Source organism: Callospermophilus lateralis, chromosome 15, assembly GCF_048772815.1.
Source record: "Callospermophilus lateralis isolate mCalLat2 chromosome 15, mCalLat2.hap1, whole genome shotgun sequence".
Taxonomy (NCBI): domain Eukaryota; kingdom Metazoa; phylum Chordata; class Mammalia; order Rodentia; family Sciuridae; genus Callospermophilus; species Callospermophilus lateralis.
In genome coordinates this window covers 43,359,715-43,385,026 of record NC_135319.1, presented here as the reverse complement: position 1 = coordinate 43,385,026, position 25,312 = coordinate 43,359,715, and the positions used below count along the sequence as shown (strand labels likewise).

The following is a 25,312-nucleotide window of genomic DNA, read 5'->3' as shown; positions in this document are numbered from 1 at the left end:
AAGAGATCCGGGCCTAAGAGCATTCCCCAGCAGCCTCCAGCCCTTCCCGGGCCGCCTGGGCTCCAGATGGGTGGTCCCAGCAGGAGACCCTGTCCCCCCGGCCCTTCACCTATGGTGCCTCAGCCCATAATAGGGGACGGACCGCAGCCCAGGGAGGGAGGTCAGGGGCTGGCATTCTGCTCAGGCTGGACGCCACACTGGTGGCAGCAGCCCTGCTCTGTCTGGATGCCCTTCCCCGCTGTCTTGGGCTCAGGTGTGAGGTCACCCTCCCCATCTGCCTCCCGCAGACCAGCAGGAGCCCCGAGAGCCTCTGCCTGTCTCCCGCTTGGGGCTGCGGCCTAGGGCTGTGGCAGCTGGCCGGGTGCCAGGCTGGGCCGAGGCCTGGCCTACCTTCAGGGCCACGGGCGTGTCCTCGAGGCAGTAGACCCTGAGGCTGTACTCCAGGGAGGTGCACAGGGCCGGGGCGAAGACGGCCAGCTGCAGCCGCTTACAGGCTGCGCGGGAGTAGGACTCGCCCGTGAAAGCGTAGGTGCCCAGCTGGTCCAGCAGGATGTGGCAGGACCTGGCCTCCAGCTGGCAGTAGCAGGGGGTGTTCAGGGTCTCCTCGTCCAGGGTCACCACCTCCTGCAGGGCACAGAGGGTTGGCGTGCACAGGCCCTGGGCATCCTGGCGGGCCTCCGCGGGCCTCCCCAGCAGGTCGGGTAGCCTGCGCTCCTCACCTCCCAGTGGCCCTGGTGGGCCTGGGTCTTGAGCTGGAAGATCCAGTCGCCAGCAGTGACCTCTGCACAGTGGGGCACCGTGAGGATGACCGGGCGGCACAGCAGGAGGCCCGTTGGCCCGCAGGTCACCGCAGGGCTCAGTACTGTCTGGGTCCCTTCTGACAGCGGGCTGGAGCCAAGCAGAGGGCAGGAAGGAGGCTGTGAGAGGAGGCTGAGGACTCGCAAGGGCACAGGCTGTTCTGGGCCTCCAGCTCTGCCCACAGCCTGGGCCGAGGGCAAGGCTCTGCCACGGGGCTGTAGACCCAGAGGTCTTGGGGGTGAAGGAGGCAGAGGAAATGGCGCACACCTTGAAGCTGTTTCCAGAGTTTTGTGGTCACACCAGAGCATTTTCCACCAAGACTTGGCACATGGCTTCAAAGGTTCCGCAATCTGGGGGACTTTTTTTTGGTACCAGGGATTGAACCCAGGGGCACTTAAGCACTGAGCCACATCCCAGCCCTTTTTATATTTTATGTAGAGACAGGGTCTCGCTGAGTTCCTTAGGGCCTCAATGATAAGTTGCTGAGGCTGGCTTTGAACTCATAGTCCTCCTGCCTCAGCCTCCCAAGTGGCTAGGATCATAGGTGTGCGCCACCGCACTTGGTGGGAACGTTCTTAACAGATATGGCTACGTCACCCTCCAGAGGGCTGGTACCAGTCTGTGCTCCCACCAGCATGCATGGAGGGCTAAGTGCCTGGGCTCTGGGAGGATGAAGACATTATTGTTTGGAAAAAAAAAAAAAATCCTTGTGAATTCCTTCAGCAAAAATAATTCCCAATAACTCACATTAATTCATTAGTTTTGACTACGAATTAGGTAGAATGTTTTCTCATAAACTATAGGTCATTGTGTGTGGTGGTGGGGAAGAGAGAGAGATCACTGGTTCATATCCTTTGCTCATTTTCATCCTGAGATGTTCAATTTTTCTTATCAGTTTATAAAGGCTTTTTACATAGTGAGGATATTAGCCCTTTGTCCTATTTGTAACCTGTCTGTCAACCACTCTCCACTTCTGATTTATGGGCAGGTGGCGGGAGGGAGGCAGAGTGGGGCAGCCGGGGTAGGGTGGTTCTCTACTCACAGGGTGCTTTCCGCCTTGTTGATAAGCAGGTACATCTCGTAGAACTTGCCCTGGGGAATGGCCCCATTGGGCACCAGCAGGCTGACCCCTGGGGGGAGAGGGAGGTCAGCAGGGAGGGGGCGAGGGGGGAGGGAGTCAGGAGAACAGGGCTGGGAGGTGGCTAGCACAGGGCAGAGAGGGAAAGACATCCGAGTGCCAAGCAGTCACCGGCCAGCGTCTGGGGTCTGGGGCCTGGATGCAAGGAGAGGCCGAGTCATGGCCACTGCGGGCCTGTCCACTACACAGGGCCGCTGACACTGCCCGGGGCCTGAAGGCATCGGCCCCTCACCCCTAGCTCAGGGCAAGGCGGGACGGTGCTGATGACCAGTTTTGCACCCTGAGGTGGGCGCCCTTTCTCCACTGGAGTCTGGGGCAGTGCTCTGCAGGGCTGCTGAACTGTCCCCAACCAACAGACGGTGAGGCTCTGAGTGGCTGCCCAAGGTGCCCCTGGCCTGGAAGGAGCAGAGACTGAACCCCGGGTCTTCCAGTTGGCACCTCTATTTTACCCTCCCCTCTTGCCCTTGAACCCCACTGTCCCCGAGAAATGGGGGGAGGGAAGCCCTGTCCTCTGCTGGCTGGGTGGTGCGCTGTGCAGAGGACCGGCCGAGAGGCAGGGGACAGGCCCACCTGTGCCCGGGATGCTGAGCCTCCCGCCCAGGCAACCGAAGGTGCCGCTGACGCTGCTGCCCGGGTCCCGGGGCAGGCCCAGGGGCTGCTGGGAGCCGAGGCTGGCGCTGCGCAGGTGCAGGAAGTGTGCGTCCCGGGAGAGGTCGCCAGGGTAGGTGCCCGGCGGGTAGGTGACCCCCAGCAGGTCGGCCCCGTCTGGCCGGCCGGGCCCGGAGCTAGTGGTGCTGGAGCTGTAGACCTTGATCTTGAGGCTGGGCAGGGGGTCGAGCAGGGGCGAGTTGGTCATGGGGATCTTGTCGGCGGCATCCTGCAGGGCGTACACTGGCCCGCGGTAGGCCCCAGCGCTGGCTGTCAGGTCGGGGGGCACCGAGGGGTGCAGGAGCTGAGGGTTGCCTGTCGGAGGCGGGTAACGGTCAGACCAGGCCTGCCCCGCTGGCCGGGTCCTGCCCTGTCCCGCCTAGGAGCCCTCCTGTGCCACCCAAGGTCCAGCTGCAGAGGCTCGATGGCCACCTGCTGCGGGAATCTCTGGGCAAGCTCTGGAGAAACCCTGGGAGGGAGGAGGCCGCCCGGCTCTGGTCACCGCCGTGCAACCCCTGGTCCCTGCCCCCCAGCCACCCCGGCTGCCCGCGTCCTTACTGGGCCTTGCAGTCTTGAAGTTGACCGGGTGGAAGCCCCCAGTGAGGGCAGCCGAGGAGTCCGTGATGTCCGTGTCGAAGTCGCGGCAGCTGCGTCGGTACACCACGGCGCCCACGGCCACGAGGACCGCCACCACCACCAAGATGGCCACCACGAGGCCCGCGTACAGGGCCACATCTCCCGAGGCCTCCAGGACTGTGGACACAGGAGGGCTACATGAGGGGCAGGCCCGCTGGCCCCGGGCTGAGGTCAACTGAGGCCTGCCGTGGCAGGCTGGGGACTCGGGCCAGCCTGGGAGCCTCTGGGTCAGTCTCTCTCTCTTCTAAGTATTTCTATTCGTTTTTAGTTGTCGATGGCCCTTTATTTTATTGACTGACACGCGGTGCTGAGGATGGGACCCAGGGCCTCCCACATGCCAGGCAAGCCCCCAGCCAGGCTCTACACTAGTGACATGGCCTCCAGACCCCGGCCAGCCTCCACCCACCAGTGAACTCACTGCTTACTGCTGGGGAGACGGGGACTGTGACTCGGGACGCTGGCCACATGACCTGTCCTACCAAGCTGAGATCTGAACTAGGGCTCACTCTGAGCCTGCTGCACTGGCCATAGGACCACAGGTCCTGGCTTCACAAGTGCCTTCCAAGGGCCTTGCTGGTGTGTGTGGGGGGAGTGGCTGGGACATGCGCCATGGAGTGGGGGTGGTGGAAGACGGGTGGGATGGAGGTGACCCATGTGACATGGGGAGCTGCAGCTGGGAACACCTCTCCAAGGCCAGGAGGAAGGCGTCAAGACACAGGAGGCGAGGTCGACAGAACCTTCCACGATGGCGGCAATGTTCTCTGTCCACAGTGTCCGCACAACGGGCTGAAGCAAAGCCCCGTCAGTTCACTAAAACTGGGAGCTGGGCACAGTGGTGGACACCTGGAACCCCAGCAGCTCGGGAGGCCGAGGCAGGAGGATGGCCAGTTCAAAGCCGGCCTCAGCAAAAGTGAGGCCCTAAGCGGCTCAGGGAGACCCTGTGTCTAAATAAAATACAAAAGAGGGCTGGGGGGGGCTCAGAGGTCGAGGGCTCCTGGGTTCAATCCCCGGTACTCCCCTGATTTGGATCTAATTTATTTAAATTTATTTGAATATAAGCTTCAATAGCCACATGTGACCAGTGGCTGTCACACTGGCCAGCTCAGGCAAAGCCAAGGTGGCAGCCGTTGAAGTGGCTGCTCTTCCGCTGGCCCCTTCTGGGAGCTCCAGGAAGCACCCTGTCTGTGGGCCTCAGTGGTAAGGCCACTTCCCTCTCCCGGATTCCCCCAGCCCCGGGGGTCAGCCCGAGCCTTATGTCGCAGTAGGCCATGGCCTTCTGCTGGACTTCTGCTCACTTCCGACAGCTGCCTGGCCCCTGCCCCACCGTGGTCCACAGGTCCCTCGAAGGCCTGGGCTCCTACATCCCGAGGCTCCTGGCACTGCTCCCCAGCGTGGTGTGGCTCTGAACCTGATGTCCTGCCCACACTGGGGTCACTTGCCTCGTGATTTAAACTCTGTAATCAGCCACCAGCCTGGTCCCCTGGGGGGCTGGCCAAGGGCCTCACTGCCGGTCCCATGATTCCAGAATTACACGGACGCTGTACTTTAGTCACCACGGCCAGCCTGCCGGACGCTTTACTGCTCTGGACTGAGCAGTTCCGTGGCCGTCAGGGGTGACTTGGGAGGTGTGGCCCAGCTGCCGGGTTGCAATACAGGGCACTGGGGTGGACAGGTGGGGCCCTGCCTGCTGGCCCTGCCCTACGGAGGGAGGCCAAGGGCACAGGGCTAAGAGCACCAGGTTTAGCCACAAATTCTGGGTTCAAGCTGTGGTTCTGCTGTTTCCAGGGGCTCCCCAGGTAGGCCTCTCCTTCCCTCTGAGACTCGGTTTCCTTGCCTGGTATGGGGGAGCCAGGGGTCTCTGGGGGCCTCCCCGTCAGCCCAGGGCCCGCCTGCCTGCCCATGATGGAGGGCAGACATGCAGCGTCCAAAGCAGGAGGAGCCCCAGGAGCTGGGCACAGTGGGTGCTGTCCATCTCCCTGCCCTACCCCCACACCCGGAACCCCAGCCAGGGAGGACCGCGGGGCGAAAGAGGACAGCCGTGAGATGAACTTACGGTGGCTTTTGGGGTCGCTTAGAGTCCTCTTATCTGTTGAGGGAAATAAAGGGAGAGCCAGTGACACAGATGACAAGAAAGGGTGCAGAGAGGGCGATGGACACGGTGCAGGTGAAGGTCAGCTGCGAGGCGAGGCTGGGGCGGGGCTGGCACTGGGGTGGGTGGGCTGGGCGTCCTCCCCGGCCCCTGCCCGGAACTCACTCTGCATGCACAGCCCGTCCGTGCAGTTCTTGGAGTCCAGCAGGGTCCCGCTGCAGTCGCGGCCTCCGTTCTGGGGCGGGGGCGCCATGCATTCCCGGCTGCGCCAGTGGGCACACTCGGTGCTGCAGGCCGACCACTTGCTCCACTCTGTCCAGGCCCCGTCCACTGCAAGAGCAGGTGCAGGCACGGTCACCCTACAGCACACACACAGCGGCGCTCACGCACACACCTCTGCGGCGGGACAGGGGGACAAGCCACAGGCAGGCCACTCAGAGAAACCCACACCATGGCCACGCAGCCTCGGGCCAGCAAGTGGCCACGGGCACCAGGTGGACAGAGAACACAGAAGTGCTCAGACACAAACCCGATGCACAACTGCAAACCCAGAGGACAAGCCCCGCCGCCACCCAGACCCACAGCCACAGGGAGAAAACAGCCAGACACGCAGGGGCAGGCAGACGGGGATGTAGGAGACAGAGGGTCCGACTGCTAGCAGGACAGGGACCCGTGGACCGAGTGCATCGACACTTGTATATGGCAGCTCTGGAACCCTGGCCAGGGGCAGGGAAGAGGCCCAGGCTGCAGCCCAGAGCCTCCACCTCAGTCTCAGCTGCAGCCCAGGCCCAGCGAGAGGTCAGAGCGGGGAGCACTGGGCCAGCCTGGGCGGCCCCCTTCCCTGTGGACCCTGGGGAGAATGTGGCCTGACTCTGGCACGACATGCAGGTAGGTGGAGTTGGGGTGGGCTGGGTGTGGGCAGGGTGCCACCTGGCCAGCGGCCCTGACCTGGGCACACGGTGGTGCAGGCGGTTTTCTGGAAGGCCTGGCCCTCGCAGAAGGCACCTCCGTTGAGCGGGGCGGGGTTGGTGCAGGTCCGGGTGCGCTTCTGCCAGCCTCGGCCACAGCGGTTGGAGCAGGGCGACCACTCTGCCCAGCTGGACCAGCCGCCATTCACTGTAGGGACAGCAGTCGTCACCCAGGTGGCCTGGCTGTGGGTCACCGTGACTCCCAAGCCCACGCCCACTCCCAGTGAGGCCTCTCTGCGGAGACCTCCGTGGGGGAGGCCCTTCCCACCGGCCAGGCTGGGCTGTGACACGGGCACCAGGAGGACCTGGGGGTCACCGTCTGCTCCCTGACCCATCATGCCGTGAGAAACAAAGGTCCAGAGAGGCCAGCACTTACTCAGGTCACCCACTCACAGCGGGCGACCTGGGACTCGCCCAGGACGGGACTCTTTCTAGAACATTCTAGAACCACCTTAGCTGTGGCTCTTTCCCTGGCTCTCCTGAGGCCAAGGGGTCAGCAGAGAGCTGCACACAGTCCTGGCAGCAGTCCCCAGGCTGCAGGATAACAGGCGGGGCGTGAGATCCTCACTGGGGCCCCTGACCTGGCTGCCCGGCAGAGGTCTTCTTCAGGTGGCCAGGGGCTCTGGACCAGGGTCCAGTTCCGACTTGGAAGCCAGGAAGGTCTGGCTTGGCCACTAATTTTGCTGTGTGACCTCAGGCAATTCACTTCCCCTCTCAGGGCTGCCCCTCCCCGCCTGTTCAGGGGTCCCGCTGGCCTTGGGTGCCGTTCCCTCCCCGCAGAGTCCCACCGTAGACGATGACGGTGGCCGTGGTGCTCCGGCGCCTGGCCACGATGTTCTTGGCCACACAGGTGTAGTTGGCCGTGTCCGACAGGCGGGCCTGGCGGATGATGAGGTTGTGGTCGATGGTGATCAGGAAGTTGGTGTCCTGGGTGGGGTCGATGACATCCTCATTCCTGAGCCATTCCACCTGTGGGGTAGGAATGGGGTGGTGAGGGCACAGGGCCTGCCCCCCACCGGGGGTGGTGTGGGCCCACCTAGAGGGTCAGGAGGGGTCTGGCCACGGACAGAGCTGCAGGCCTGTCTGTGTCCATCCCACAGTGCTGACCGGGGAGGCACCTCCCCCGGGCCGGGCACCAAGCTGGGAGCCCCGTCCTCCAGCACCCCCAGGGCCCGAGTGACGGGTGGGGGCACTGCCCTGGATCCAAAGGCCGTGTGGTGAGGGCAAAGGTCACCAGCCTTGGGGCTGGCGCACCTGGGGACACACTGAGACCCTTGGTATCCATAAAGCCGGGCCTTGGCTCTGGGTGGGGAAGGCCTACTGGAGACGGGGGCCAGGTGCCCAAGGAGCCCTGGTGTCCCCCCCGTGGGGGGCCTGCTGGGGTATGGCCTGTGCCACCTTCTGCAGGGGTGATGGCTCCCCTCTTGGTTCTGACCCTCTCCCCATCCGTGACATGGGAGGCTGAGAGGCTATGGGCGCAGCGGCTGTGACAAGCGTGAGACCCGGCTGCTCTCAGCCTGGCATTGTCATGTCCCCACTCACCTCGGCCACAGGCACCCCCTCTGGGGGGCGGCACTGCAGGAGGACCTCGTGGTCCAGGGGCACTTCCTTGCCCAGAGGCTCCTGGTCGAAGTTCTTGCGCAGGTCTGGAGGGCAGAGGGCACAGTCAGGTGGGGACAGAAGGGCACCCGAAGTACCCACCATGGCCACCAGGGGGCAGTGCAGCCAAGGGAACGGCTGACGTGCGCGGGGGGGGGGGGGGGGGGGCGGGGGGGACTGGGTTCCCTCCCTGAACTCGGGGTCCTTGGCCCAGGGCGGCCCTGGGTGGGGAAGAAAGCTGCCAGTTTCCCTCTGTAAGACGAGGAGGGCCCCCGGGAATGCCCAGTTCTGGGCTAGGAACCCTGTGGGCTGCAGGGGGTTCCCAATGTCCGCAGAGGGCATCTCCAGCCATAGAAGCGGGCTCCTCCTCTGGCATCCAGGGGAAGGGAGAGGCCCTGGAGGGCCAGGGAGCTTACAGGCGATGCGCACGTAGGCCCGGCGACTCTTGGTGGTGCCCGCGGAGCTCCAGGCCACACACTGGCACCAGTAATCCTCCAGCCCAAAGAGCTCCTCCACCTGCTGCCGCGACACCTCGATCTGCACCTCGCGCACCCGCAGACCTGGGGGGGAGAGCGGGTCAGGGGCAGGCCACACTGCCACAGCCGCCAGCTGGTCACTGCACCCAGCTGCGACTGCCCGCCTGGCCTGGATCCCACATGGACCCGACAGCCCCGGAGAGCTCGGTACTCATCCCGGGACTCATCTCCAGACTCTTCAGCGGAAGGACCCAGACCCTCCAAGTGGCCTCCAGGCCCTGCAGGTTCTACTCCCTCTGCAAATCTCTTCCCCAAAGCTCGTGGGAGGACTGAGACCACCTCCTCCAGGAAGCCTCCCTGTCTGCCTCCTGTTTCAGAATTCCTAAGACTGCACCCCCTTGCCAGGATGTATCCTATCCAATCCTCACAGGGATTGTTAAGTCCCTGAGGACACGACTGTGTACATTGCTGTACGTGGCACGGTGGTTAGATGGCTGGCCAGGTTTGAATCCAGGCCCCATCCCACTCCCCAGCTGTGTGACCTTCACTATGTTACTCAGTCTCTCTGAGCCTTGATTTCCCATCATAGTAAAACACAAAGGATAAACTCTAAATGACTCATGGCAGTTAGCTTGTCAGAACCCAGCCCAGCTGGGCACAAATCGACTCTGGCAAGTTGTTTGGACCTTATTTAGCCCTTCCTTTCACATCAGAGAAACCGAGGCCCAGAGAGGGTAAGCGGCAGGCCCAAAGTCCCCCAGCAAGCTGCCAGTGGAATGGGGGTCAATCTTGCCCAGGTTGAGATCTGTCCCCTAACACGCTGCTTCTCTGGATCCATCCAATAAAGTCATCACTGTTACTCTCCCATATTGTCACAGGTGGGCTCCCAGATAGCAAGGAGAGCCCCAGCCCCAATGGCAAAGGAGGGGACAGTGGTGTGTCAGAGAGGGTGGCCCGCAGTGCCGGCTGCCGGCTCAGAGATCAGAGCTGCGGGGCCCACAGGGCAGGCCGTGCCCCTCCCTCGCCAGCTGGGAATCAGGTGCAGGCCAGGCTCGCCCAGCGGAGGAGGTATCTGCTGCACCCCGTAAGCCTGGGCACCTTGTTCATGTCTCTCAAGCATGGTGGCTGAGTGGCAGGAGCTGGGGAGTCCCCTCCTGCTGGCCTGGCCCACAGCTCTGTGCTCCCAGGGCCCCCAGGAGCACGGCAGGGCTGCCCGGCCTCACTGCTACCCCGACAGTGGCCTGTGAGCCGCATCCACAAGTGCAGCCCATGGGGACAGTGTGCCCCAATTTCTGTGTGCCTGGTGGCAGGGAGTAGGGACCATGCCGTTACCGTCACCGACAGCCACGGGCTGTTATGATTCCTGCGAGTCATCGAGAGGGGCTAAGCAGGCAGGAGGCCGCCAGGCTTTGCCTGGACCCCCTGGCTGACCTCTGAGTTGGCAGGAGGCCAGAGGACAGAGGAGACTGTGTTCAGATGCCTACCATCTCTTGGGCTGGATATGATCCACTGTCACCAGGGCTCAGAGAGGTCGGTGACTTCCCCACAGCCACACAGCTAGAGAGTGAGAATATCTAGGTGCTGTGAGAGTTTGTGTGAGTGTGTGTGTGTGTTTGCACACCCTCCTTTAGATTTTTTTGACTTGGGGTAGGAATGGTAACTTCGATCTATTTTTTATAAAACTGAATCGTGGTAAAACGCACACAACCAACAACGTGCTGTTGGAACCCTTTTCAACGTACAATTCGGCAGCCTTGGTACATTCTGGGGTTTGGTTTTTAGTCTAGGTGAACCTGAAATCCAGGTTTTTCATGGCAAAATAGAAATCAAAGGAGGGAGGAAAAAGGAGGGAACAGGGAGAAACAGAGAGGAGGAGAGAGGAAAAGAAAAGAGAGACACAAGGCAGGCTGGACGGACACACGGACACACACACACACACACACACACACACACACACACACATGTCAAGGGAGGGGCGGGCCGCAGTCCACTAGGGCCGGGGACACCCTTGGCCTGGGGCTGCTGCAGGGGACAGCAGTGAGTGTCCCTGCGGGGCACCAAGCCTGTCACCCAGGCTTCCTGTGCTGTGGACGGGGCTGCTGGCCCTGGGTCTCCTCGGGAGGCAAACAGCGGGCTCTGCCACCTCTCCCTCCTTCCTTCCTGGGATTTGGGGGCACCCAGCACCACCTGCACGACATCTGCTTCTCATCGCAGCTTCGAGCCTCCAACACTCAGGAAGTTTGGGACTTGGGAGACGCTCAAAACTGGCGATGTCCACGCAAATCCCCAGCCCTGCTGTCCCCGAGCACAGGATTGGGGTCTGTCACTTGTGTGCAGGGAAAACGGTCCCTTCCACCACAGGAAGGGCCTGGAAAGTTAGGAAGGCCTGAATTCTCGTGGGAGTCCCGGGGCCCAGGACTGTGGACAGGGCTCCCCTCTCTAGGTGGGGGCAGAATCCCAATCCCCCCAGAGCTGACCCCTGACCTGAGAAGGAAGGTGGAAAGAAAGCGCAGGTGGGAAGGGATGTGGCAATGTCCCTCCAGGCCAGGCAGGGACGCGTGGCCTGTCCTTGGGGAGATGCCCATCCAGGGTGACGCCCAGGTGGGAATCTGAGGACGGAGGGACGCGGCTACGTCAGTGCGCGTGGAGCCCAGGCCAGAGCCTCGGCCGCGGGACCCACCGGTGGCCTCGTCCAGCCCCTCCTGCGTGGCGTGGTCCTTCTGGCCCACCCACTCGCCGTTGCACTTGAAGTAGACCTGCGTGGCGGGGCGGGCGCGGCAGCGCAGCTCCACGGGCTTGCTCTTCACCAGGTAGGCGTCCTGCGGCTCCTGCAGGAAGTGGGGCAGCGGCTCGGCCGGCGCCGACGGGAAGGAGTCGGGCAGCACCTGGCTGCCGGGGTCAGGGCCTGCGGAGTGGGAGACAGACGGCCGTGAGCCCAGGACTGGGGCCCGGGACCCTCTGACCGCCTTGGGGACTCCGGGGAGGCAGAGGACCCGCTGGGTGACCTAGGGAGCTCTTCACGCCTCAGGCCTCCGCCTCCCCATCGTCCTGCTCTTCAGAGGCCGAGCCTCTAGCAGTCCCAGGCTCCAGCTGGGAAAGCCAGGCAGCCCGGCAAGGGCAGTCCCCAGGACCCCCCAGCGGCCCCTGCCCTGGCCCTGCCGGGCCTCGCTCCCGTTCCCCATGGTGAAGGCACAACACGGGGGCTGGAAACCCACGGAGGCTGGGACTTAAACCAGGCAGCTCTGCCCTGGAGCCACAGCTGCCCTTTGCAGCCCCAGCCAGCCCGGTGGCGAGGTGGGGACAGCCAGGGCCTGCAGGGGCGTGGCACGGGCTGGCTCCCAGGTGCTCAGCCCCCACAGGCCTCCTCCTCTCGGGAGCCCCAGAGGTGAGGCCCCGTGGGACTCCACCTGGAGCCCTGCGGCTGGCCCCTCCCAAGGCGGCTCCCACCCAGCCAGGTCCACGCCCACCCACGTGGATGAGGAAACTCCAGAGAACAGGCGAGGCTGTGCCCAGGGCAGGGCCGCCCAAAGAGGCCAAGTGGGAACGCCTGGGTCCCTGGAAAGAACAGCGCCTCGGGAGGGGACAAACAGGAAGGGAGTGGCCAGGCCGCGGGAGGAGGAGACCAGGCCCGGCCTGCGATTGGCTTGCCAGGCACTCAGGAAAACGGGCTTTCCAAAGCCAAGTGCCAAACAACCAGGAGGCTGGGAACATGCCGTGGGGGGCCTGTCCTCTGGTTAACTGCTCCAGAGGACCCAACAAAGGACACCGTGGGGTGGACACATCTGCCCGGCCCTCCACCAGCTGAGCCCGCCTTAGCCACACTGGGGTGAGAGGCCAAGAGTGGACCCTGACCTGTCCACTCCAGGACGCCGTGGTGGCCTTTGGGAGTCTCCCTGGAGGCAGGGCCTAGGGGACACCTGGTTTTCCAAGAGCAAAATGAATGAAGCAAGTCTGGAGACCCCGATGTGACTGGGGTGCTGTCACTGGCTCCAGGCCCCGGGAGTGTGTGTGAGAAAGATGGACAGACGGACCCAAGGACCTGAGGGAGGGAAGGAAGCCAGCCAAGAGCCGTGTTCCGGGTGACCCAGGGCAAGTGCCTGACTTGCCCTGTCACCTCTGAAGAGGGCCAGGAGGCAGGGGGGCACTCAACCTCTCTGGGCTCTGGGGACCCCGTGACTGCCTCAGAGAGGGTCTGGACACAGGAGGCACCTGTTGCTGCATCTGGACCACAAATGCTCACAGGCAGCAGGCGCGTTTTCTGCCCTTTCAACAGTTAAATCATCTCGTTTCTGAACAACCCTGTAAGGTGTCCTCTGTTCATCCTTATTTTATAAGCTGAAGCTCAGAGAGATGAAGCCACTTGCCCAAGGTTGCACAGCTAGCAAAAGGCAAGGTTTGAATCCAAGAAACAGACTTCCGTGTTTGGGTGTCGCCCAGAACTCCTTGCCCTGTGACTGAGGTAGCTCTGTGACACTCTGGGTGTTCCTGCCCTTGGGGATCCCAGGAGCACCCCGACACTGGCCGGGACTTGCAGCTGATGGCCTCTCTCATCAACAGCAGGGCTGGGACCATCATTTTCATTCAAAACTGGACAAACTGAAGACACCCAAACAGGACCAGTGACTTGCCCTAGGCCCCCTGGTTTGGGGGCAGCTAACCTGGAAATGGCACTCAGGATTCCTGAGCCCAGGCGGGGCTTCCCGCACCTGCTCCCCTCTACAGGCTCTCGGAAGGCGCGTCAGCAGGCCTGGGGTGGCTGGGTGGCCGGCGCTGGCCGCGCTCATCCCCCTTCCAAGCACGCTGCCCGGCCCCCGGCTGCCTGCTCTCTGCGGCACTGCAGGCCGTGTTTACGACGGTTTTATAACCCTAATGCCGCTCATTTATAAAGCGGGCGCAGATGCGATGGAGGAAGCAAACATTAGACATCCATTAGCGCAGGGCCGCGCCCGCAGCCCCGCCCGCCCTGCGCTCTGCCCGGCGCTGGCGCAGACATACATCTCTGGCTTGGGCAGGGACACAGCCCGAGCTCTGCCTGGTGGCATGGGATGGCTCGGTATGGAGCAGGCTCCCCCTTGCCCACATCCCCACGGTCCAGGGGACAGAGAGGCAGGTGCAGACAGGAGGCCAGGGAAAAGAACCAAAGGACACCCAAGATTCCTTGCCAGGGGAGCCTGCGGGGACGCGCTGGCTGGCACACAGTAGGTATGCAGCTGGTGGAAATCAAGCAGAGGCGAATGTGGAGGAGGGTGCCCCGCTGCGTAGGGCTGAGCTGGCCCCTGCCCTTCCTTCTCCTGAGCCCTGTGGCTGAGGGAGGCTCGGCCAGTGGTCCAGCGGTGACCTAAGCCAGGCCCCGTGGTGCCAGGGGGGAGAGTAAAGGTTCCCAGGGGCCTGTGGGCCCTATTCTGCTGGGCACCATTCAGAGGACACGTCCTGTCCCCTCGGCGCATCCCACGACAGCCCTACATGGATCGGAAGTTTTTGTCTTTAGTATCTCAATAATTTTTTACGGCATTTCCAGGTCCCAGAGAAAGTCCCCAAAGCTGGAAACTGATTAAGTAGCTACATCCCAACAGAAGTCTTTAGATCCTAAACGCTAAGTAGCCTTTTGGAAAATGCTTACATTGAGACAGAAACAGAATGTTTTCGCCCCATTCCTAAGTAGTCACAATGACATGCCGACGGGGATGTAGGCACCCATTGGGCACAGGACCACCTCCCAACCACAGAAGCAGAGTAGACACCACCACCCCTACGACTTGGGTACTCCAGAGGGCCCAAAGCTCAGCTTTGCAAAATACGGTGCCAAATCCAGGAGAGCCGTGACGTAATGCTGAAACTTGGAGCCACCTTCAGAGGTCGTTGCTGCAGTGTCCAACAGTGTCCCTTGGAGTGTGGAAATACCCTGTGGCACCCTGGGGTGCCGTGGCATACAGTTTGGGAGTCAGAATCCTGCAGGTACGGCACTGTGATCACCCCATCTTACAGACGGGGAAACTGAGACCAAAGTGTCTAAGTCATCGGTTGGGGGCTATGACACTGGCAAGAACAGAGCTGGGGGCAGATTCAGGGAACCTGTCTTCCAAACTCCACTGGGTGGAAATTGGCACTTGTGTGCGCTACAGCCTACGTGTTACGTGCCCACGTGCTGCGTGCCCACGTACCCGTGTGCAGGGGCTTCAGATTCTCTACCTCCTCCCAGCCCTCAACCTGGGGATTATGTGCCCATTTTACGGAGGAAGGCACAGGCATCGAGGGTTCAAGGGTCCCCCGGCCAGTGGGACCAGTTCCTAATAACACAGCTCACTTGGGCCTACGTTGCAAACACCCCTTGCCGTTAAAGCCACCTGCGGGCTCGGAGCCACACGTCTTGTTCCCACCTCCTGGCTTCCCCACACCTCTGCGCATCTTTACTAAGGGCGCCTCCGGGAGCCGACCCAGCCCCTGCCAGGAGGGACACTTCCCACATACAGCGTGCGGCTGTGTGTGTCTCCGCGTGTGTCCTAACAGCAGTCCCAGACATAGTGACAGACGGTGAAACACAGGCAACCCAGCCCTGAAGGACGGAGCCCCAGCCTGCATCTCAGGGGACTGACACTGCCACGTGGCCTTTCCCTCTAAGGCCACCACCTTAAAACCAGGAGGCTGGCCAAGTCACTGCCTCCCGAGCTCTTCAGACCCCACGTGGGGTCTCTGTTCCCATGGGAAAGCGTCCTCCTTCACAAAGCACGTGTGCCCAAGGTCGGGCGTCTTTCCTGCCAATGGCCACTCCTGCGTGGCTCACCAGCTCAGCAGGCTGGCTGGTCCAGAGGCGGTGTGGGTGGCCCTGGTAGGCGGATGAGAGGCATTTGCAGCAGACCCTCCAGCCATGCCCCACCACCTCCCAAGCCTCAGATCAAAATGGGCACTGGGGCCGTTTGAACCTGCCCTCCTAACTCACCTGTACACCTGCCTGTGTCCACAGAGGTGACTTAAAGGGCCAGCTCGTCCAACATCCCCTGCCAAGCCCTCATCCCACTTTAACTGGCACACCCCCGGGGCTGGGCACGTGCTGCTGCCCTTCTCTGGTCGGACCCACCAGTTGGAAAAGTCTTCCTCGCTATGGCTGCCACCAGCCACTGCGACCTCTGACCTTCGAGGTCACACTGACCTGCACATCCTCTTGCCTGTGACAGTGCCCAGTGTCTGGGGGAGTAGCTGGCCCTCCCTGACCTGCCCATCTTCTTCTGAACACATAAGACAGTTTTGACGCCCATCTATCCTGGCTGCCTCATGGTCAAGGTCCCTGACTGGGGAGGGAGTTGCCAGGATGCATCTGGCCCTCATCTTCTGCTTCTGGCAAGAGCATTTGGGATGGGGAGTTCAAAGCCTCCTTAACGATTTTGGTGGCTGCTCTTGGAGCGCAGGGACATACCACAGCCTTCTTGGTGTCCCCATGACGTCCAGGTCAGGGTACCTGTCTGGAGGGACAGTGGAGCTGGCAATCATGAAGGACAGGGCTTCTTCCCAGGGGCTGGCCTGAGCCGCGCTCACCAGCCCCTAGAGCACACAGGCTGAGGACACATGCAGGGGGGACTCTGGGAGGAGGAGGCAGCCCCCAAGGTTCTTTTTTTATGTTTTTAGGTGCAGATGGACACAGCACAGTGCCTTTGTTTTTATGTGGTGCTGAGAATCGAACCTGGGTCCCGCCCGTGCTAGGCGAGCGCTCCACCGCTGAGCCACAGTCCCAGCCCCAGCCCCAAGCTTCTTGGATGGGAGACTGTCACAGCCCCTAGCGGGAACCAGTGGCGCCTCCTTCCATGACTGAGACTTGACCCCGGGGCCCAGGCTGTGTGGGTGTGCAGCGGAACAGGCTGCCTGGAGCGTCACCAGACCTGACTCAGGTCCCAGCTCAGCCGGGGGAGGTCTCCGGAAGGTATTCCCCTCTCAAGCCTCAGTTTCCCCACCTATAGAAAAGGGGAGAGCAGTTCCTGGCCTGTCAAGTTCAAGGTCATCCGAAAAACATGTCAACCTGCATCAGAGAGGGGCAGCAGGCAGCCACTGGTCCCTCCCTGAGCAGTGTGAGGGGAACCCTCAGAGTCCACACTGCATGTCCCTTGGTCTGCTGTCACCTGAGCCCCCAGAACCCTGTGTTCTACCTGCTCAGAGAGGGAAAGTGACTAACGTGACATCACACAGGAAATGAATGGTTCAGAGCCAGAACCCAGTTTCTGATTTGGGGTTGAGGTAGGAGGATCAGGTCCAAAAGTAAGCACAGTCACAGTGGGACGGGGACAAACGCTTTGGCTCTTTCCATTCCGGGTCCATCTCTGACGGGCCCTGCTGTCTAGGGCAGAGGCCTCACTTCGAGGCAGCAATTGTGGGACAGGGAGGGCCTTGGCTGGACACCCCCATGGCTGGCTTTTGTCCCTGGTCCCCCAGGCTCAGCACTGGGGGGAGCAACCTGGGGCTGAGCAGGACAGGGAGGGGAGAAGGGGGCCAGGCGGGGGGTGAGGAGAGAGACACCCCCGCTGGGCACATTTATCATGGGCAATCACAGTCTTTCTGGAGCCCCTGGACACCGGCTAATGCTCTGCAGACCTGACCTCCCGCGGCTTGGAAAATCTCCTCCATTCACCACGAGGCCGTGTGCCCGGTGGGGGTGCGGGGAGCTGGGGGAGAGGAGCCCGCTTATTATTATGTTTTAAAAACACACAACCCCACACGGTCGGACCCCTCCCTGGACACAAAGCCCTTCCTCCATCTGGCCCTGGCTCCTGTGGCTGTGGGGTTCGGGCTGGGCCCCCTCAGAGGCAGCTACAATGGCCGCTACTGATGACAAATAGGGGCTGGCGAGCCTGGGGGGCTGAGTTTTCCCTAACAAAGACCCCTAGCACAGCTCTTTCCCACACCCTCCACAGACCCGTCCACGCCCAGGACGTCACTTCCTGTGCAGGCTGCAGGAAGTGGCCCAGCCAATGTGGGCAGCTGGGGCAGGGGCTTGCATCCTGAAGGGGGGTCCAGACGCTCCTGGGAAGCCGCTCCCTCCCAGGACTAAGGGGCTAGTGAAGGCGTGGACGGGGGGCTGGGACTGGACGAGGCCACCCACTCACACTGGTCTACCTGACTCACGGTGGCAGCTGGGGAGACTGACCCCACGCTCTCCTTCAGACTCTCAGCCAGGCCTGGGCCCCTAGGGCCATTTTAAGGCCCAGGTCTGATGGGGTCCCCGCAGCTGGAGGCCTGGGCCCCGAGGAAAGGCTTTCTGTCCCCCTGTCCCCATCCCCTCCCAGGCGAGGAGCTCGGAGCCCTCTGGTCTGCCCCGCTCCGGATACTGACCACCCATCCCACACCTGGCACTAAGAACCTGGGGCGGCACACATCGCCCACGCCCCAGGCTGCTCCGTTGTACAGAGGGGGAAACTGAGGCTCGGGGGGGGGGTCAGAGGCACGCTCAGTCAAGGTCACAACCACCAAGAAAGCCAGCAGCTCTTGCCATGAAGCCATGAGGGCCCCGAGGGACCAGCAGCTGCTCCCTGTCCTCCCAGGAGTCCCCAAGGGGAAGGGTCTCAGTTTCCTAATGGTCCCCCACCTGTCCTCCCATCCTCTATGGGCCTGACCCTCCCAAGCCTGGACTGGTTGGGGGCACCCGTGCCCAAGAGGGCTGTAGGAGAGGCCTGGTGGCAGCCTGGCGCAGCCCCCCCAGGCTGTGTCCCCCGGGGAGCAGCTGGAGGAGGGGGACACTGGCTAGGCTCACCTGGGCCACAGGAGCCCATCATTCTGTGGCATGCCACTGTCTGATGGAACCTCACCTCATCATTGCCCTCTAGAGAAACTGGGCACTAGACTCCCTGGGGAGGAGAGGGGACTTCATCTTTAAAATCCTTCCTTTGCCAGGTGGCTGCAGTGGCACATGCCGGTAATCTCAGCAGCTTGGGAGGCTGAGGCAGGAGGGTCGCAAGTTCAAAGCCAGCCTCAGCAAAAAGTGAGGTCCTAGGTAACTCAGTGAGACCCTGTCTCTAAATAAAATACAAAATAGGGCTGGGGATGTGGCTCAGTGGTCGAGTGCCCCTGAGCTCAATCCCCAGTACTGCTCCCCTCAAAAACCCTTCTTTAGCTTCTAATAAAAACACTTTCCCCCCCTTTCTGACTACAAAGAAAATACCCTGGTATTGTCATCAATTTAGAAAAGACAACCATGAAAATAAGTCACCCCACTTCCAGCGCAGTTGAATCAACACTGTGTGTTGATCCTGTGACTTCTTTTAGGTGCACAGATATTATTTAAATGGGTTCCAACTGCGTACAGTTGTGCAGTCTACGATTTCTTTTCAGAGCTCTTCACTAAATTAATAGCTATCAACTAAGTTCAGCTGTCAAGCCGAGAGCAAGATGCACAGGGATCTCGCTGTCCCGTGCTCTAGGGGTCCCTCCATCTCAAGGTCACATTCTGCCTGTCTCTCACACAGTGGCACACATGGGGGTGAAGGCCAGCTGGGCTGGCTGCTCCTGACCTGGCTGGGCAGTGACCTCACGGTGGCAGGTTTGGGGGCTGGGCAAAGATTCCCTTTCTCCTGGCAGAGTCAGACCCCCATGTCCTCTGACCCAAAAGCCGCCCAGGGCCGCACCTCTCCACACCACCCTGGGAAGCCCAGGGTCAGCCTGCCCGTGAGCGCCCAGCACGAGCCCTGGGAAGGAGACCCTTCCTTGCAAATGGAGGTGACCTCCAGCACGTTGCCCGGTGGAGGAACGCTGCCCTCCTTGCCCGCTGCACCAGGCCCTGGGCTGCAGGGTCCTCAGACCCGAGCCCAGCGCCTTTGCTTCAGATGGGGGTCCTGAGGCCGGGAGGGTTAACAACTGGTCCAAGGCAGACAGCCGGCCTGCGGCATCACATGGGCATGAAGGGAGAGAGACAGAGGCGCCCGGACCCCAGCCTTCGCCAACCTGTGGAAAGTGGCGTGGGAGAGGGGGGGACCAGTGGGGCAAGACGGGCAGAGGCAGAAATGGAGTCACCGGAGAGGGGCAGAGAAAGAGACCCTGAGAGAGCCCGGCAGGGGCAGGGAGTGGGAGGGCTCTGCAGAGCTGGGGAGCAGCCTCTCTTCCCACTTTTCTGAACCCGAATCCACGGCTTCCTAATCGGGCCCCAGGGCGGAAAGAAGAGGGCAGACCTCTCTGGTCTCTCTCCACAAGGTGAGAACTGGGATGCATGGGCCCTAGGAGCACCTGAGACCAGAGGAAAGGAGTAACTTGCCTCAGGTCACACAGCAGGTCGGAGGCAAAGCTGGACTGGGCGGTGGCCACCCCGGAACCCAGTCTCTCTCTGATCCCGTGGTGGGGAAGACCCTGGCCCTGGGTGATGGGCTAAGTCTGTGGCTGATGGGGATGAGGAGGCCGTGGCACTGGCCAAGGGGAAGGCCCCTGTGGCTGGGGAGATGCTCAGGAGGGGTGGGGTGGGGCTCACACTTCAGACATTTCCTGAGGGCCCTGCTCCACCAAGCCCACAGTGGGACCCAGAGCAACGTCCACACCAGTGCTCAGTCAGCCTCCGGCCCAACTCCGCGGTCACGGGTGGTCCCTCTGCCTGCTGGCCACCACCCTCGCCAATTGGTGCAGCTCCGTCTCAGTGCCCTCCTGGGTGGCAGCCGGGCACCCTCCTCTGGCTTCCACAGCCACCACCTGGGATTCCTTGTTCAGGGCCCCCTCATCCCACACTCTGCCACCTGAAACGCACTGCTCTGTCATGACGAACTTGGGGACACCACTTCCCTCTGGGCCTCAAATTTTTTGGGGATCGGGTACTAGGGACTGAACCCAGGGGTGCTTAACCTCTGAGCCACACCCCAGCCCTTTTAAATATTTTATTTAGAGACAGGGTCTCGCTGAGTTGCTTAGTGCCCCGCTAAGTTGCTGAGGCTGGCCTCGAACCTGTGAACCTCCTGCCTCAGCCTCCTGAGCTGCGGGGATTACAAGTGTGAGCCACCGAGTCTGGCTGGGCCTCAGTCTCTTGGGGAAATGGGGCCATTTCTACTTGCTTTGCCTCTCAGGGCTGTGGGGCACATCAAGGTCACAAGTGTGGAGGTATTTTCGCCAGCTGGGCAGCCCCGTGCCTGCACTGGTTTTCAGGATCACTTCTTGTGGTGAGAACTCGTGGGCGTGCCCTGGGGTGCAGGGTGCAGCCTGCCATCTTGACCAGCGCTCCCCGCCCCCACCCTGCACTCTTGGCTGGCCACCCCGGAGGACAGGAGCTGCAGAGGCTGATGCAAGCCGGGAGGAGGGAAGGAAACAGACTCGTGTGGGGGACAGCCCCGGGGGATGGCCGCTGCCCTGCCCCGGCTTGTTTGCACCTGCTGATGTAACCAGCCGGCCTGCTTGGCTCAGGGAGGCCGCTCACTCACCCCCAAGCCAGCAGCCAGAGGCAGGCAGGGCGGGGGGCGGTGTGCAGGAGGCAGGGGGGGCCCAGGCTGGCACTGCACGAGGTCATCCAAAGAGCAGGGCCCTGGGGCCAGTGGGAACCACCCTCAGGGCTGTCCCTGGCTCCGAGCCTGGGACCTAACAGGCCCTCAGGTGTCGGTTCCTCCCATGGAATTTTTGAGGGGAATAAGGAAACCTGAGGCAGGGGGAAAGGAAGGGTGAAAGCTGGATCCTCCAGAGGAAAACCCCAGCGGCCCTGGGTCAGCCGCCGCCAGTTCCCTGGGAGCCGTGGGCCATGCCTAACTCCTGGGCCTTGGTTCACTTGTCTATAGATCTTAGTGGTGCTCAACGATTAAGCATGTCCCCAGGCCCCTTTGTTTTCTATTTTGAGACAGAGTCTTGCTAAGTTGTTAGGGCCTCACTAAGATGGCCTCCAACCTGTGATCCTCCTGCCTCAGCCTCCCGAGATTCTGGATTATAGGTATGTGCCACCACACTGGCCCACTTATCTTTAGAATGGGCATGATGTCCCTGTGCCCACCTCAGAGACATATGAGCCAGAAGTGTAAAAGGGTGACATGACACTAAGGTATGTACAGGGCTTGAGGGACTCAGGGACAGCTTGAGAGTAGGAGTGGGTACTCACTAGGAGCCTGGGACTCTCTGAGGCTGGACAGGGGAGGCAGGGCCCGACAGCCATGCTCTCTGCCTGGCCGGGTTCCAGGTCTCCCCTTTGGGGAGGAAACCTTGGAAGAGGAGCACGTGGCTCCCCAGAGGCCTCCAAGGAGCCATGGAAAACAGGCAGGAGGCGGGGTGCCGCTGCGCGGCAGAGCACCTGCCTTGACTGGCTCATACACCACACACACACACACCACACACACCACACGCACACCCCATACTCCCCTCCACACACACCACACACCATACACACACACACACCACACACTACACACACACACCACACACACACCCCATACTCCCCTCCACACACACCACACACCATACACACACACACACCACACACTACACACACACACCACACACTACACACACACACACACACACCACACACTACACACACACACCACAAACACTACACACACCACACACACACACACACACACACACACACACCCCATACTCCCCTCCCACCCACACCACACACCCCCCACACACACAAACACTACACACACCCCATACTCCCCTCCCACACACCCCACACACAGATAAAACAACAAAGGAAGACTGAGAAGATAGCCCCTGGAAAGCGCAGGGCCACCGCCTGCAGCCGGGGAGCCTGAGCCCGGGGGCTGGTTCTCAGTCAAGCCTCTCGCTTGGCGTCCAAGCTCCCCAAGACAGCAAGCCTCTCCGACCACACAGGCCCGCTGGGAGGAGGCGTCCCGCTCAGCTGTCCCCAGCCCTCTTCGCCTGGGGGTCTTGCCCCTGTGCTCCCTGCCCGCCTGGCCCAGTTCTGCCAGGCTGCCCTGAGGGAGGCTGGATTAATGGGGTTCTCAGGCCACAAAGATGCCCCCTTTCTTTAGCCGTCCACGGGGCTGGCAGGGGGGCTGGCTGACCAACTGCAGCTGGTTGGCAGCGCTGGCCAGACCCAGGCTCTGTGCCAGGACTCAAGCACAGGATCCAGTGGAATCTGCCCAACCACCCTGCGGGCGGACGCTCCTACCCTTGTCCCCAGTGTGGCGGGTGAGAGAAGGGCGGCACGGGCTGGTCAAGAGGTGCCTAAAACCAGGGTGGGGAGGAAGGCTTGCAGCGTGGAATCGGGGTCTCTCTGACCCATGTTCTTTAACCCCTCTGCAGTGGTGCCCAACAGGGCTGTGGGCTCCCTGTCCCGGCTGGTTCTCAGGGGTGCGCTGGGCCTGAGAACGTGTGTTCCCCATCCGTCCCCGGGGCTGCCGCCTGGCCACCGGGAAGCCAAGGCCTGGGTGCCCCCCAGGGCGCTGAGCGCAGGCAGCTGCCCCTGGGCCCTGGAGACTCCTCGCAGGGACTGAAGGCATCACAGGTGGCTGGTGGAGCGGTCAGGACCCAGGTAACGCAGGGTGACCTGGGCCTCCGGCTCATCTGCCGGCAGGGGACCGCACTGTGGTGTTTCTAGTGGGGACCGAGCGCGATCACACACGTGAAGGGCCAGCGCAGTGCCTGGCGCGTCAGAAGCCACGCCGCCGTGATTCAATGACCGTGGTCTAGATCTACCCCAGACCCTGCGACACAGCCATCAGCCACCGCTACTGTAAAGTCACCCAAAGTCACATGGTTACTAGGTGGCAGAGGAGAGACTCTAAGCGGGTTTCCACCCCACTGGCAAGAACAGCCCTGGCAGAGGTGCCCCCCGGCCCGCCTCCCCGGGGAGGGTGGGTGCTGTTTTCTTATATTTCCTGCCACCTTTCCAGTGCACCCCACTCCCAGGTCACCCAGGGCACCATCAATGTCACCCGTGAGGGGAGCACATCTGCAGGGGGGGAACCTGAGGCTGGCAGCCACCACCCTTGGTGGTCCTGGACGGCAGCTTCCCTCCCTGGCTGTGTTCCCTGGGCACCTTACTGGGGAAGGGGGAGGGGGGGAGCTGGCTCAGCTTTCGACCCCAGGTCACCTGAGAGCCCTGCCCCGAGGCTCCTGGGATCCCAAGTTCAGTACAATAGTGGCTCCAGGCTGCCCTCCATGAAAGGGTTTCCAGGTGGCTAATTTTAGCTGAGGGACAGATATTTTCCCAGCGGCACCTCACTGGACAAATGGCCTGGGGTTTCCTCCCTGATTGTTCTCAGCTGGGGGCTGGGGGCTGGCTCCAGCTCAGAACAATTCCCTTTGTGTCTGCTTCCGGGTGGCCCTTACAGAAAAGGAGGCACCCTTAGGTTCTCAGCCCCCAGCTCCCCGCCCCCCACCCGGCCTGGGTCCTCCTCGCTCCACAGTCAGGGGCCTCCCCCCAAAGTGGCTTTGTCGGTTACAGGATTTGCAGTCTCCTCAAATCCTCAGGATTGGGGCAGAGAGTGGGGGAGGGCTCCTGGCCTCAAGGCGCCTCCCTGTGGACAGATGGGAAAGCTGTGGCCCAGAGATGGTGTGACTGGCCTAAGGCCACGCAGCACTCTGGCAGAGCACTCTTGGACTGTGTGACATGCAGAACCCCCACTGCTCCCACCCAGCACAGGGACACCTGGGAGGATACCTGGGTCCTGACAGGCTCTGGCCCAGGCCGCGAGCCTCCCATGGACACACCTGGACTCTCAGAAGACCTAACACCTGTGTGGGCACCGCACAGTCCAACAGGGCTCCGGGCAGGGTCCTGCAGCCGAGCCCAGCAGGCCCCAGGGGGTGACTAGGGTGACGGGGGGCACTCAAGGCAGGGGTAGTGGCCCTCTGCCACCCAGGGTGCGTGGCTTCAGGTGTTTTTACCCAGGCTTTCTGCCTGGTGCCTAATGTTGAGCCCCCAGGGCCAGCTGTGCACACAGTAGATGCCTAATGAATGCTTCCTGCGTGATGAGTGTCCCTCCTGAGTTCCTCTGTGTCCTCTTCTCCCTGAGCAGTGGCCTCAAATCTTCCCTTGCCACGGAAGCCCGAGAGATGAGCCCTTGAGGAAGACCCCGAGGCCCAGGGTGGCCCCCACCCCCAGCTCTGCCCCTGCTCCCCCCCAGCTCAGGGGCCCTCCCTGCCTCCACAGGCCTCCTCTGTAGCCTCCCTGAGCCGAGACCCAGCACGCTATAATTAGAGTCCTCCTTCCAGGCCCTGGTAATGAGGGGGTGTCGGGTGCCAGCCGTAATTACAGCCTGGTTAAAACGAACAGGAGCCGCCTCCCGCCAAATTACAGAGTCTGCAGCCGGACTCCCTCCTGCCCGGACTCCCTCCTGCCCGCTCCCTTTTTATGGGGCTGGTTAAAGGAGGGACCAGAGTCCATGGGGAACCAGCTCGGGCCGGGGCTGCGGTCTTGGGAGAGTCGGGAGCTGGCAGTTTGGGCCTGTGCTGCTTTGAAGCCACCTTCCCACCTCCGCTGGCCCCACCCTGTCAAAATTCCCACGCAAGAGGCCGCCCAGCTGACTCCCGGCCTTCCCTCGGGAGCCCCCAGCGAGGGGCTGTGTCTGTTCCCGGCCCAGGTCACGGACTTTAGGGTGGATGGGCACAGCAACCCACAGGACAGGCCCCCACCCCGTCTTACTAGCCAGGGTCAGTGCTGCAGTAACTCGCACAGTGGGCGAGGGGCACTCAGAGCTCCCGCCAGGCCCCCTCGGGGGAAGATTCTGGAGCGTGGGTCCGCTGCATGCTGCGCCCCACTGCAGTGCCCGGGCGTCCCAGTCGTCCTGAGAGGGATGCCGTCGGCAGCTGTGGCCTGAGAGGCCCAGGGGGGTCATCCTTCCCTTTTAGGGGTCAAGAGCTCGGGCTGGGTGCAGCTCAGTGGGGGCCCTGGGCTCCTCCAGCTCTCCAATGCCACCTCAGGATCCACGGAGGCCGCGCTGCTGCCCGGGGGCCTTTTCCACCCCAAGCCGGGCCTTGGCTCCGAGCTCTGGGTGCCGGGGCGTGAAGGGCTACGCAGAGCACTGAGGCCAGGCTCCTGCCCGGCACCCCCAGGCTG

General features: G+C 62.1%; 1 protein-coding gene across 1 annotated transcript in view; it reads right to left on the bottom strand.

Annotated features, from left to right (window-relative positions):
- The window catches only part of Unc5b (unc-5 netrin receptor B), a 75,097-nt gene that overhangs the window by 6,445 nt on the left and 43,340 nt on the right, over positions 1–25,312 (bottom strand). Inside the window, exons 2-13 of the mRNA XM_077105342.1 lie at positions 11,033–11,257; positions 8,293–8,436; positions 7,820–7,923; positions 7,066–7,246; positions 6,258–6,425; positions 5,475–5,639; positions 5,274–5,306; positions 3,143–3,337; positions 2,507–2,899; positions 1,841–1,928; positions 720–888; positions 391–624 (exon numbers count right to left, since the gene is read on the bottom strand). Coding sequence (XP_076961457.1) covers positions 391–624; positions 720–888; positions 1,841–1,928; positions 2,507–2,899; positions 3,143–3,337; positions 5,274–5,306; positions 5,475–5,639; positions 6,258–6,425; positions 7,066–7,246; positions 7,820–7,923; positions 8,293–8,436; positions 11,033–11,257 — 2,099 coding nt within the window. The remainder of the gene's footprint in view (positions 1–390; positions 625–719; positions 889–1,840; positions 1,929–2,506; positions 2,900–3,142; positions 3,338–5,273; positions 5,307–5,474; positions 5,640–6,257; positions 6,426–7,065; positions 7,247–7,819; positions 7,924–8,292; positions 8,437–11,032; positions 11,258–25,312) is intronic.